At 62.6% G+C, this 13,419-nt stretch overlaps 2 protein-coding genes across 3 annotated transcripts in view; one reads left to right on the top strand and one right to left on the bottom strand.

Annotated features, from left to right (window-relative positions):
• The window catches only part of SORCS2 (sortilin related VPS10 domain containing receptor 2), a 516,842-nt gene that overhangs the window by 231,636 nt on the left and 271,787 nt on the right, over window positions 1–13,419 (top strand). The gene's annotated exons all lie outside the window — the stretch shown is intronic.
• On the bottom strand, window positions 10,938–12,563 carry PSAPL1 (prosaposin like 1). Its single transcript, XM_012783488.2, has one exon. The coding sequence runs from the start codon at window positions 12,501–12,503 to the stop codon at window positions 10,938–10,940; it is 1,566 nt and encodes a 521-aa protein (XP_012638942.1). The 5' UTR covers window positions 12,504–12,563.

The following is a 13,419-nucleotide window of genomic DNA, read 5'->3' as shown; positions in this document are numbered from 1 at the left end:
TCTTTTTTGCCTACCTAGAGGCTGACCTCTTGGGCTGCAGGAAAGCGGGTGGTCAGTGTGGCCATGGAAGGTGGCTCGGTGTCCTCAAGGGTCTGCAGACCTGGCCCGAGTTCCTCCTGGCCCCCTGAGCCCCTTGCCTCCCCCGAGTCTCAGATGCCCCATGCAGGCTCCAGCATCCCTGGGGAGGCTCAGTGGAGTTCGGGGCTCACGGGTCCCGATGTCTTTCCTCAGACCCCGTGCGTCACTCCGCCAGCCCAGCCGGAGCCACACAGCCTGTGTGATCCCACACCGAGCTGAGGCGGATTCTGGGCTTGGCTGCGAGCCACCTGCCCGCCTCTGCGCACACCACCGCGGGGACGGCAGGGTGCCCAGCGCTTGCTCACCGGCAGATGTTTGCCATCACTTGTGTTTGGTTTTGTTTTCTTCCTTGGAGACGGAGCCCCGGGCCCGGTTCCCAGTTCTCTCTTGTGAGCTTGGGGACCCTACTGCTGTTTTGCTCCTTCCTGGCCCACGTGGTATTTGAATTTAAATTCTGTTTGGTGTCCAGCGAAAGCTGTTGGCCAAAGGCACACGGAAGGCTCTGGGCTCTGTGGTGAGTCCCGGGAACACTCTCCCAAGCGAGCCCCGGTTCTCGCGGCTTCCTCGTCCTGCCCTCTCCTCTCCCGAGAGAGGTTGCCAGGAGCAGGCTTTCAGACCCCAGAGAGCCACCGCTGACGAGCCGTGTGGCCTTGGAAAGTTACTGTCCCTCTCTGGGCTCAGGTGACCCCATCTGTCAAATGGGGACAATGACATCGCCTGGACTGTTGGGTGCGACGGGGCTGTGGGTGTGACACCCAGGGCTGGCCCTCCCAGGTGTCGTCCTTCGTCACTGCCTTCAAGCAGCATTGGTGTCCTCGGCAAGGTAGCAAAGGGTGGGGCCGTTAGCTCCCTGAGGCCCTCTGTGCACAGGCCGGGTGTGGGGCAGTGAGTGACACTGCCACAGCCTGGCCCTGGGGCTGGAGCCTCCATGTCCACCTCCTGTCACCAGGCTGGCTCGTGCCTCTGTGGTCTCTCTGCTGGCTGTCCCCTGGTCTCCTGACTCCGTGTTGGCCTCCTCCAGCCTGGGGGGCTCTTGATGAAGGTGGTGTCACCGTGGCCTCCTGCTGCCTGGGAGTGAGAGCCAGGGGTCTGCGGTGAGGGTGGCCAGCAGCGGGACGGGGGCTGAGGTCCACTCTCCCCTCCCTTGACCTTGAGCAGTCGTGCCCCCAACCCCCGCCTCCTGCTTTGTGAACTTCAGGGGAGGGACTGGACCAGGCTGGCAGATTCTCCCCTAGTGGATGCCGCCTTCTGCGACCTTCCCTCCACCAGTCCTGCGTCGTGGAAGGCAGGGCCTACCGGATCACACGAGTGGATCCTCACCCTGTCTATCCAGGGAGACATGCGCCTTGGCTTGGCATGTGGCGGCCTCACCCTCCATCCTCCTTGTCTTGGGGGCTGCGTCACCTCTGAGCCCCCAGACCTGGCCGCCTGGGCCCCTTGGTGTCAGAGGACCCTGCTCAGGCCACACCCCTCCCTGCGCCCCTGTAGCCTGCAGCCTTGTCCCCTTTTGCCTGGGTCACCGCCCTGGCCATCCCAGACCCGATTCTCCTCAATCTCTCCATCACCTTGCATGTCAGCGTGTTCTACCAGAATGTCCCAGAAGCCGGACCTGCTCTCTGTCCCCATGGCACCTCCATCTGTGGCCTGGATGCCACCACTCACTCCCCTGCTCCTGTCCCTCCCGCGAGCGTCCACCCAGCCACTGCAGTGAACCTCAGAGCAAAGAGACCTCGTGGCCCAGCTTAGAACTGACCCATGGCTTCTCGTCACACTCAGAGGTCCCCCAGGGGACTGCCGGTCTACGCCCCCTGCCACCCCCGCTCTGCCCCCCACCAGTTCTCCAAAGACCCTGGTCCTCACGCACTCCAGGCCCGCAGCTCCTGCCCCTCCCTCCACCTCCTGCCTCCCCAGCTCATCCCCCCTGGAGCCCCCATCTGCCACGCCAGCCCCAATCCTCAGGTTCCAGCTGAACGTCACCTCCTGAGGGCCATTGTCCCTGTCACCCCATGGTCGGGAGCCCTCCCCGAGATGCAGTTTTCTCTTTGTTGCATTTGTCACAATGCAAATCCTCTCAGGATTTAAGTGCATCATTTATGATAATATGGTTTCAATGCAAGTTCCCTTTCAAACATTACTACTGGCGTTGCCTCTTCTCTCCGCTTGTCCGTCTGCCCGTTAGGCGGCAGGCTCGAAGGAGCAGTGTCCTGGCCGTGGGCTTCGCGCTTGCGTCCCAGGGCCTGGAACAGCGCCGGGCGCGCAGTTGGGCCCGCCTTGGTGGATAGCAGAGAGACTGCATCTTCTGATTGGCTGTCCGAGGTGCTGGCCTCTGACTGCTTTTGGGGGACAGGTCAGCGCCATGCCTGGGGCCAGCCCTCCCCTCGCCCACACCTGGCAAGGGTCAGCGCTCAGGGTTATCTTTAGAGACTGGTGTGTGCGGTGAATGTGTTTAACAGCCACAACCCTGACTTGTAGAGTTTGCCAGTTTCCATGGTGTGAATTTTCCCAACATGGTGGCCAGTTTCAAGCTGCCAGAGTGGTGTCGCGGAACGCAGGCTGGGCGAGCTTGTGCCGTGCTGCCGTTCTCTGGCTTGTGCGGGCTGGCGGGCGCTCCTTGCTTAGGAAGGCCCCAGGGCGCACCGTTCTCCAGGACTGTGGCGCTGCGAGGATGCTGCTGGCCCTGCAGGGCGAACGGGCTGTTGCCAGCTCTTCCCAGGAATCCCAGCCCCTGGCCAGCCCCCACGACCCCTCACACCTTCGGGCTGTGTGGGGAGGAGGCGGGGCGGAGGTGCCGGCCCCGTGGGCGCCCCTGCGGCTGGCTGTGAGATTCTGGGCAAGCCCCGTGCTCCCCTGAGCCTCTGGTTCCTCTTCTGAATGGTGGGTGGTCATTATCTCCCTTCAGAAAGCCCGATGGCAGCAGGGTGAGGGGTGTGGGCACCGAGACGGCACCTGCGTGGGAGACCTCCTGAGTGCCCCTCCCGTGCGGCCACCACAGGCAGGCTCTCATGTGCCTCAGAAGGTCACCAGCCCATGCGTGTCGGGGCCAACACTAAAACCAAGGCTTGAGAGACATTGGACCACGAAGCCCACAGCACCACCTCTCAAAGTGCAGGCACTCTGCCCGGGGACGCTGCGGGGCGCCGTCCCGGGCTGGTGTGGGATCCGTGGGGGGGGTGGCGTGGATCCCTGGCCTGTCTGTGGGCCGAGCTCAGGGCACTGAGGTATTGCTACTGTTCAAGGTGGCACCAGGTTCCAGAGCCTGGACCCTCCCTCCTGCTTTCTTCATCCTCTTGCATTCCAGAGTATCAGATTTTCCTAAACTCACTCAGCCAGGAATGGCACAGCAACGAGAGCGCCGCCCACTTTCACCTTGCTGCGTGCCTCAAACTCCTGTCCCTTGATGGCTGTGGGGTGACCCTGGGCTCCAGAGGCCCCCAGGGCCGGCCTGGAGACCCTCTGGCAAGCACCTGCTGTCTGTCTCCATTGTCTTGCAATGGGATGACCCAGATAAAGGGTCGTGCCTAGAGAAGGCGCCTGCCCTTCCTGCTGTCCTCGCAGGTTCTGTCCCCTGCCCTTGGGAATGCCAGCCTGAGAAACTGGTTTGGGAGTGGTGAAACTTGCCTTGCATTTTGCAGCTTCTCCCACTGTCCTAAATAAATGAGGGTGTCTCAAGCAACACCCACCCCCTCCTGGATCAGGAACCTGACACCCGAGTGAGTTTGCTCAAGATTCAGAGAGAGACATCCAAGGCTTCTGAGCTGTGAAGCGCTGTCAGGAGGCCCAGGCCCTAAATCAAACTCAGGCAGCAGCAGATTTGGGGCCTGTGGAGGGGCTCGGCCTAGTCCCCAGGCGTGTTTGCTTTGGCCAGCAGAGGACGAAGCGTAACCTCACTGAGCTATCAGTCCTCAGGAGTCGCGAGGTCTCGCTGAGCAGCTTTGGGCTCTGACCTCGCTGGAGAACCAGGCAAAGGGTGGCAGTGGGCCACTGTCCTCGCAGGGTGCCCACACTGGGGCTGGGCCTGTCCACACTCCCAGGCCCTGGGCCTATTTGAGTTGATGCTCCAATCTAGTCCAGCCTCTTCTGCTTACAGAAGGGAAAATGAGGCACAGAGGTGTCACAGTCCAGTCCGGGGGAGCTGGACCTGGAACCCAAGGGCAGCCCCTTGGGACTAGGAGGAGCATAACTTGTTCATCAGCATATCTCTTGTCCGCGGGAGGAGGCACACGTACACACCGCGGACCTGGAGCAGAAGGGAGGCCAGGGCCTGTGCTCTCCCCACAGTCCCCGAGACCCCTGCGCCTACACTCAGGGAGCAGATCGTCAGAGCCTGCACTGGCTGGTCCTCCCAGCCAGGGAGGACCCAGGATGGCTTTGTTGGCCTCTCCAGCCAGGGACACTGTCCAGCTCTGGAAGGGCCCTTCCTGGCACACGACCTGGGGGCGGCACTTAAGTACCACGTTTCCAAGTGCTGCAGGTGCTACTTCCCCAAACTCAGAAATACTCACAGCAGGGAGTATGGCCCCATCTCCCTCGCTCCCCTTAGTGAGAAAGCAGTGGGAAAGTGACAAGAAGAGGACACACAGAGTCGCTTCCCCACCACCCCTCCCCTGTGACTACCGGGTTTCCCCGTCGACCTGTGCCCTAGAGGACCCACCGGACAGGCGCGAACAGGACTGCCCAGGGCAAGCGTACGTTGTCACCTGGCCACCAGGCTCATTCAGGCCACTCTGGACGCTGAGGCCAGGTGGGGTGAACACAGCACCAAGGTCTCTCTCCCCGCAGGGGCCTCTGGCCTAATTCCAGCGTCTTCCTGCTGTGGGAAGCTCAGGGAGGGGTCTGTGTCGTCGGCTGGCTGGGGACAACACAAGGATCGGGATCTCACGTGTGCCAGGCACAGGCTGTGCCCCGACATGGTCACCTCGCTCCTGGCTGGACGAATCCCGTTGGTGAGGGGCCTTCGTTTTCCGCGGTTGCTCGCGGGGAGACCGCAGTTAAGTGACTTGCCCAGGGTCACACGGGCCGCGAGCAGCAAGGCGAGTTTCAGCGTGCGTGTCTGCCTTGTTCTGCTGCGTGGCCTCGCCACGCCCTGTCTGCTCCAGAACGTCCAGTGTGCTGAGGAGGCCTGACCCCAGATGACAGTCGGGGACGCATTTCAGGACAGTGGGGCCCTGAGGACAGGCCTCCTGGGGAGGCCGTGGAGGGGGCCCTGCAGGCAGGGAGGAGCTCCGTGTCGGGTATGCGCAAGCCGAGAGCAGGCGCCTTCCTGCAGCCAGGCCTCCCTGGGCTGGAGCCGGATTTGGAGAGTGCTGGGTGTCCCGGGAGAATCCTGGCTCAGCTAGAGCCCTGTGGGCAGTGTTGGGGTGACCGTGTCCAGCATGGGTGCAGGCAGCACGACCTGGGCAGCCCCTCCCGTGGAGGGCTCAGATGCCCGGCTCTGCAGGAACCAGGCGCAGCTGATTTGCACCAGCCCTGGCACTGGAGCCAGAGCCCAGCTGCAGCCCAAGCCCGGGCTCGGGCCCCCAGGCAGGAACGCAGCCCTCTCTGGGCTGCAGAGATTTGGAAAGAAGAGACCCGTGTCAGGGGGCTGCCTCCTGCCCCACTCCACTCCCGGGCTCTAGCAGGGGCAGGGGGGCCAGAGTGCCTGGGCGAGGGGTGTGTCCGTGACTCAGGGCGCCTGCTCCCCACGCTGCCTTTGACAGGTGACCGTCGTTGGGGGGCAGGGACAGGGAGGGTGGAGATGTGGGCAGGGAGAGCGAGTGGGCGCCCTCACCCGAGTCGGCTTCGAGGGCTGTGTGGGGAGGCGGCAGGCCCTGTGCACACCCAGGCCCTGTCCTGCAGTCAGTGGCGGGTCCTGCGGGCACAGCCCATCTGCCGTGGCTCCCCAGGCACGGAAGGCGCTCTTCTTGTGCAGTGTGCCTGGGGAGGCCGCTGGAACCCAGCGAACTGCTTTGTTTTCGTTTGCTGGGGGACAGGCTCCCCATTTCATGCCATGGCCTGGCCATGGCTTGGCCTTCTCGGAAACATCGGCCACGGTGGCGTTGGCGTGCTGGTCTCCGGCCACGAAGGGCAGACCAGGGGGAGGTTTTGGTCGGGGACGAGGGCTTGCAGAGGGCCGGCGTCCGCGAGCCATCCCATGCTCCGCAGCCTGTTCTGTGCTGGCCTGCCCGGGCTGGGAATGCCCCGGGGTGCCAAGGCCAAGCCCCTCGCTGGCCCCACAGCGGAGGCCGGGCCGTGAACAACGCAGCAGGTAAAGCCGACAGTGTGGCTGGCAGACACCAGCGTGCGGGGTGGGAGGCAGTGGCCAGTGGTGGCCAGGGACCATCTCTTGGGGATGCTATGTGGGGACATTGAAGGGACAGCCTAAGCCTCAGGGAGGATGAGGGGAGCAGATCTAGGCCAGGAGAGGCCCTAGGGTGGCCGGGGTGTGTCCCAGCCAGGTGGGTTGGAGGAGGGGAGCTGGGCAGGCGGTGGGTCTGCCAGGGGCGATCTCAGAGCCGGTCGCCAAGGACCCCAGCTTTCGTCAGCTGCCAGCAGCTTCTGCTCCCAGTGGGCTGCGGCCTCTGACCAAGACCTGACTGGGATGTTGTCAGGGTCACCTTGGCTGCTGTGATGAGAACAGGCTGGGGGTGGGGACAGGGACCCCAAGGAGGTGCCTCTGCACGAGTCCCCGGGAGCCTGTCCACTCACAGGACTCACTCTCGCTGCATCCTGCTGAGCGTGCTGTGGGACAGGTGTGGGCTGCTGTGACCATTTTACAGACACACAAATGGAGGCTGAGAAAGGAGAATGCAAGGGCTTGCCCAGGCTGGCAGAGTGGGACTGAGCAGCCCTGACCTTTGACTTTGTGCAGAATGCCTGCATCGATGCGGCTGGGCGAGTGCGTGTGCACAGCGCTCGGCCTCGAGGAACGTTGCCTCACAAGTCACGGGCTGCCTGGCGGCCTGGCTGAGGCAGCACAGGTGTCCCGGTGCCACTCTGGCTTGTCCCACCCCCACCGCACCCCACGAAGACGGTGGCGGGGCTCGCAGCAGCCGGGGCTGGGCGCCCTGTGCTCCCAGGTGGCCACCGCATCCGCAGTCGGCCGATCGCCGGTCCAGTGTGAGCAGGCGGCCTCCCTGCCACAGGGGTCTGATGAGCGAACGTTAAGGCGGCAGCGGCAGAGTGGCCACGGTGCTCTGGGAAGGCGGGTCGGCGGCGTCAGACCTAGAAATCGCAGTGTGTCTGAAGAGGGAGATTTGCAGAAACGTGACAGCGAAAACACACTTTAAGAGCTCACTAGAAAAACAGAAGAAAGACAGCCGTCTAAGGGAGGGTGCGACTGGAAAGCCCTCCTGCACTCTGAGACGCGCCCAGCTGGCTCTGTCCTCAGCGCCTTCAGTCCTGCTGAGGACCCTGGGGGGTGGGGAGCACCGTGTTTAGGAATGGGGAAACTGAGGCCAAGGCCACAGAGTGGTGGAGTCAGGACTTGAATTTGGGCCTCTTGGGTGTAGAGGGTTTGGGGACCAAGAGCACAGGCCCTGGAGCCTGCTGCCTCCTGGCTCCATCTTCTGCTGGCTGTGTGGCCATGGGCAAGTTACTTGACCTCTCTGGTCTCAATGTCCATCTCTATGGAATAAAATAAGAATAGTCCCTGCCTCACGGGGGCTATGGGGGTCTGTGGGTGACACCGGCAGAGCTCTGGAGCAGCGCCCAGCAGGCTGGCCACCCCGTCAGGTGAGCAGTGGCCCTTGTCCCCGTTCCTGTGGCACTCGGCCCACAAGTGTGCTGGGAAGCTCATCCCGGCTTCTCATTGCAAGGGACAGGGTCTGAATTTCATCCCTGGAGACTGAAGAGAGGAGGGATAGTGTGGGCCTTCCCCGGCGTGTGCTTCCCGGGCCCAGGACTCACACTCCCTCTGTTGGAGGTGGCTGTCCACACTGGCTGCTCTCGTGGGTCTTCTGGGAGAGCCTGGAGTTTATATAAATTCCTTGCCAGAAAAAAGAAGGAGTCCCATTGGGTGCATTTGTGTCTGGTTCAAACTTTCTATCGCTATGTCACTTCTAAGAAAAGCCTCAAGCAAACAAAAGCCCAACAACCAAACCCGTCTTCCCTCTGCCCCAAACCCTCTTACGCCCGATTTGGAGGGGAGAGCAGGAGGGCGCCGTTTGTTGGTTTTCTGAAGCATGCCAGGCCTCCACCTCATGATGTCCTGCCCGAAGGCATCACTCCCCCTGGCGGCTGGGGCGGAAGCCCTGCCCCGCTCCAAGGCAGAGCCTCACTGGAGGCTGTGGTCACCACCTCTGGGAGAGCCACCTCCGCACCTGTCCTGGTTTCCATCCTTGCTGGTGGGTCTCAGTGAGGCCGGCCGCGCTTGCTCCAGGCTCTGGCACTGCAGGGCTGTTACGGAGCGGCCTGCGGGCCCGGCCCCGCCCCTGAAAAGCCTTTTCCAGCCTGGGCACGGCGGCCATCCAGTCCGTTTGGTGGACTCCTCAAGCCCAGTGGTGGCAGCTGCCGTCACCCATCATGGGCCCTTCCTGCCTCTCTGCTGAGCACCTGCATGTCCTGGGCTTGGCCCAGCGCTGGCATGGGGGTGGCGGATGGGCAAGCCCTGCTGCAAGCCTCTCTGGATCTGGGGCGGGGGTTGCTGGCACGAGAGAGGGCAGGGATTCGACGGGCCCCTGTCCTGGGGGGTGCATGGTGCTCAGGACCCAGGTCCCCAGCTGGCCCCAGACGCAGAGCTGGGCCTGCGGGGTCATTGGCAGGTGCTTCGTAGCGTGCTCGTTGTGGACAGCCCGCATGTGGGGACACGTTCGGGCGCGGGCCTGTGGGAGCAGCTGGCATGCAGGCCTGGGAGTGGGTGGTGCAGGGGCTGCACAGACATCCCGCCCTGACTGCCGCTGTGGGCAGCTCTGGGGGGGTGAGGGCGGGTTCAGGGCCAAAGGGGCTGGGATGGTGGCTCAGCTCTGTGTAGACAGGCCCCGGGAGGCGTGGCACTTGTCCCCCAGCCTCTCTCAGGCCACCCTTGAATGGCCAGTGACATCTCAGGGGAAGTTTCAGGTCATGTCACACACACGCTCAGCAAGTGTCCCCCTTGAGTCATGGCCGGGCCAGAGGAGGGCTGCAGCTCCATCCTGTCTGGGCATGCTGGGCAGGGACACCTACTGCAGGCAGACAGAGCCTCCTGGGCCACCGAGTCCAACAGCCCAAGGCTTCCGTGCTTCGGAGCCAGAGCGGAGCTGCCTTACCATGGCTGTGTCCAAGCGGGCGACGTGACCACCCGCCCCTGGTGTCCCCATCCTGCACAGGGCTGACCCGTGGGCCCAGGCCTGCCCAGCCCACAGCAGCCAGTACTGAGAATCCAGAGGCTCGGGCCAAGCATGCCTGTGTGTCTGGGGCATTGGCTAAGGGCCCGGGACGTTTGCCTAAGAGCTCGGTGCAGCCTTTCAGAAAAGAGCTAGCACTCTCGCCTTGGCGAGCCAGGCCTGGCAGTCCTCTTGTTTGAGGGGAGACTTCATCTAGACGGGCCTCACATGAAATGGCGGCTTTAACCCTAGGGACCCGTGTGTGTGCCCCACAAATGTTGGGGCACCCCTGTGTGTAGGCCTTGGGCGAGGCGCGAGGACACGGCAGGTGTCAGACCCAGTGGCTGTCCCGGGGCTCACAGTGTGCTGGGGAGGCAGCACAGTGTGAGAGGAAACCACGGGGGGTGGCTCCCGTGGGAGGGCCCGGGCAAGGTGGCACTGTCCTCGCAGCTTGGGACCAGGGCCTTCCCAGGCAATAACAACACGGCGAACACCATTTGGATAATGCTTGCGGTTTATACACTTGCACAGCCAGACTCGCCGGGGGACCCCATCGGCCTGGGATGGGTTTCGCTGGTCCCAGCAGACTGACAGATGCTGGTGTCAGGGAGGAAGGAGCTCCAGGATGTTTTCTTGGGTTGTCTCAACATCCTTATGTGGCAGGTGTGGTCATCCCCATTCTACAGACTAGAAAAGTGAGGCTCCGACGGGCGAAGGGACGTGCCTGTTAGGTCATGGCTCTGGACTGCCCTTGCTGCTTCACATACCTCAGCCACTCCAGGCCCCTCAGGGCTATTCCCGGGGGCTCTTGCCTGGCACGTTTTGCCTCCTGATTTTGAGCACACCCTGAGACCTGCCTTCTGCACATCACCAGGGTGGCTGAGAGTCTCGGGTGCCAATAGTGAGAGCGTCCCTGCCACGGGCCGAGACATCGGGGGACTGTTCTGAAGCACAGCACCCCTCGGAGAATGTGGCCAAAGCCCCAGACTCCTCCCAGCAAAGTGCAGACACCCATGTCTCACGTGCTCCTTTGGGGCCACCCACCCCCAGGGTCTCCAGGTTGAGAAGCTCTGGCCCAAGTGAGCAACGGTGTCTGTGGGGGAGACCCAGCCCCCCAGCCCCAGCTGTGGACAAAAGGGGTCAGCCCCACTAGTAATGGCCCCTCTCCACCCATCCTGCGGCCCCCAACTCCGCTCATTCAGCCGTGGCCCCAGCCTGCCTCCCAGCCGGGCATCCTTCCAGCAAGGGGCGGCGGGGGAGACCAAAACTACTGCCAGGGTCCTTTGGGCCGTCAGTGTCACAGCCTTGGAGACAAGGCGTTTGACTGGGCTGGGGGTGGTGCACACGGCTTGTTACAGGCCAGTAAGACATCTGCAAGGGCTGCGTTGTAAGACAGAGCGTCAGGATCAGAAACACCTGGGTTTGCGTTTCAGCTCTGCTCCTTTCCTGCCTCCCTCCTGGGAGCCTCAGTTTCTCTTCTGTGGAATAGGGATGGGGACAGCACCCACCTCTTGGGGTCCCTGTGGGATACAGGAGCCTCCTGCAGCTGCAGTCGCAGGCTTTGGGGCTCTGGCAGCTGCGCTATGCCTGCTCTTCCCCGTGGAAGGGCGTCTCTTTCCACACGTGGCGCTGGCAGTGCTGCACGGCGTTGCACAGCTCGGCAGCTGCCTGGCTGATGCACCAGAAGCTCGGGCCCGTGATGCACTGGTCGGTGCCCAGCAGCGGGGTCCTGGGGCCGTGGCAGGCCCCCACCTTCTTGCACACAGCCACCGGGTCCATCATGTCCTGGAGGCTGTCGATGAGCACAGGCTCGTACTGGGTGACGAAGTGGTTGCACTGTATCATGTAGGGTAGTGGCAGGATGCTGCAGCCACCCTTGAAGGCTATGAGGATGTCCCGCTTGGTGCTCTTGCGCTCCAGGTTGCGGGAGGACACGCTGAGCAGCCTCTTGCACCCATTGCAGAAGCTGCCCTGGTTCTCTGGGTCCATCAGTGGGGACAGTGTTGTCACACGGGCCTCATGGACCTCCCGGGTCTGCCTCCGGCTGCTACACAGCCGGATGGTCTTGCACACTTTTTCTGGGGAGACTTTGGCCACGAGCTGCATCAAGGAGGGGCTGTAGGTGTCCACCAAGGTGATGCACTGCCGGACAATAGAAGCAGGCATTACCGAACACACACGCTCCAGGGCGTGGCTGATCATGGCCTCGGAGCTGCTGGACATGAGCCACTGGTCCAGCTGCTGGACCACGTCCAGGCACACCTCGCAGGTCAGGCCAGGCTCCATCCGGAGCTCGCTGCTCTTCCTCAGCAATCCTAGCTCCAAGGGGGGGACCCCATCCACAGCAGCCTCGTGAGCCAGGCGGGCAGGCGTGCTCAGCTCCCCACAGAAGCCCTCCTTCTCGCAGACCTCCTGCGGTAGAAGGAGGCTCAGAGCTTGCTCGGCAGGAGCCAACAGCTGGAGGAGATGGTTCTTGCAGAGGAGAGCCAGGCCAAGCCCCAAGGACTCACACTGCTCCTGGAGGTTCACTTCTGCCAGAGTTGGGTTGGACTGGATAGCATCCTGCAGCCGGGAGACCAGCTGGACACAGTCTTGGCACCCGGCTGCCCTGGGCATCTTGGGAGGGTGGAAGGTGAGGAGCCCTTTGGCCATGAACGGGGACAGTGCTTCAGAGGTGTCCTCCTTGGAGAGTGGCCCAGAGGTGGCCAAGTGTCTCTGCAGCTGCTCACAGAGTGTGAGTGCTATGCACACCTGTGCTGGGGCACTGCCTGGTGCTTCTCGGAGCATGGTCAGGACGGCCATGCGGTGGGTGTCCACCATCCACTGGCATCTAGCTGAGGCCTCCTGGCTGGGGAGCCACGTGCAGGTCTTCCTCATCAGAGTCAGGATGTCAGACTCGGTGGTGTCGTGGTTCAGCCCATTGCCAGCCACGGCTGCTATGTCCTGGCATATGTTGCAGGGCAGGGACTTCATGGGGGGATTGATCCAGACCACCCTTCGGCAGTAATCCAAGGCCCCACACCTTGCTGCTGCCTGCAGGTCCCGACACCAGACCTCGGATCCTTTGGCGCACTCCTGGGGGTCCTCGGTGGGGCTGGCTGTGGCAGCCCCCAGGAGGCTGGACAGGAGAAGCAGGGCACACAGCATGCTGCCCAGTGGCTCGCCGCTCCAGTGCACCTGGCCCGCTGCTGCTATAAGCCCAGCTCTCCTGCCTGGCCCCAGGGGAGGCGCAGAAGGGCGCCCCGCCTTCCGGCCACTCCCACAGCCTGACTCACACCCCACATCCAGGGCTTCCTGCACAAGCCGCCCTGGCCTCGGCATCTGCCCTTGCAGAGCCCTCTACCTGGAACACCGGCCTGCCCTCTTCTCCCCCGACAAGCCCCGACGGCCGTTTCACAGCGCAGCTCGCAGGGGATGAAGCCCGGAGCTCGGGCCTCTGTCCTGGACAGCCCTCCTAGTCCCCAGGCGGGGTCCCCTTCCTCCCGGGGCTGCAGCAGCTTCTGGGACACCCTTCCCCATCATTCACTGTCCCATCCTGACTCGTTTGTGTGGCCTGAGTCCCTCCCAGAGTATGCGAGACCCTGAAGGAATTTCTGACCCCAGACGGGGTGGCTCGGAAGACGTCCTATCCTTTATTAGCCAGAAGGTTAAGTGAATCCAATGACTGGCCAAGTCGGGAAGCTGCTGTTGTCTCATTTGGCTTCAGGGTCACATGCCCAGCCAGAGTTCTGATCCCAGCTCTGGCCTGAGCTCCTGAGCCCGGTCAGTTTCTTCATTCTGGAAATTTCTGTCAAAGGCGGAGCGTGGGCTGATCCACAATAGAGATGCAGCAACGTTTGTTGAAATCACACCCACAAAAGGGTTTGTTTCATTCCTATGTCATTTGTTATCTTATTTTTTTTCTTCCTTAGTTTTTAAAATAGTTCTTACGCAACATCGTCAGTGCTAGGTAAATGCACACAGGTGTCTTGAGTTGGGTCCCATGCAGTGAATGGAGCATTCTGGAGCCAGCCTCGCCTTCGGCCCCTGTGCCACATGGCTCACTGCCCCCACCGGACCCTCC

The sequence above is a fragment of the Microcebus murinus genome, chromosome 16 (assembly GCF_040939455.1).
Source record: "Microcebus murinus isolate Inina chromosome 16, M.murinus_Inina_mat1.0, whole genome shotgun sequence".
Taxonomy (NCBI): Eukaryota; Metazoa; Chordata; class Mammalia; order Primates; family Cheirogaleidae; genus Microcebus; species Microcebus murinus.
Note: the sequence above shows the minus strand (reverse complement) of the source record. Positions and strands in the feature narration are given on the sequence as shown.

Excerpts from the sequence above, each read along its gene's own strand:
- PSAPL1 (XM_012783488.2), bottom strand. The coding sequence starts at position 12,503 with ATGCTGTGTGCCCTGCTTCTCCTGTCCAGCCTCCTGGGGGCTGCCACA.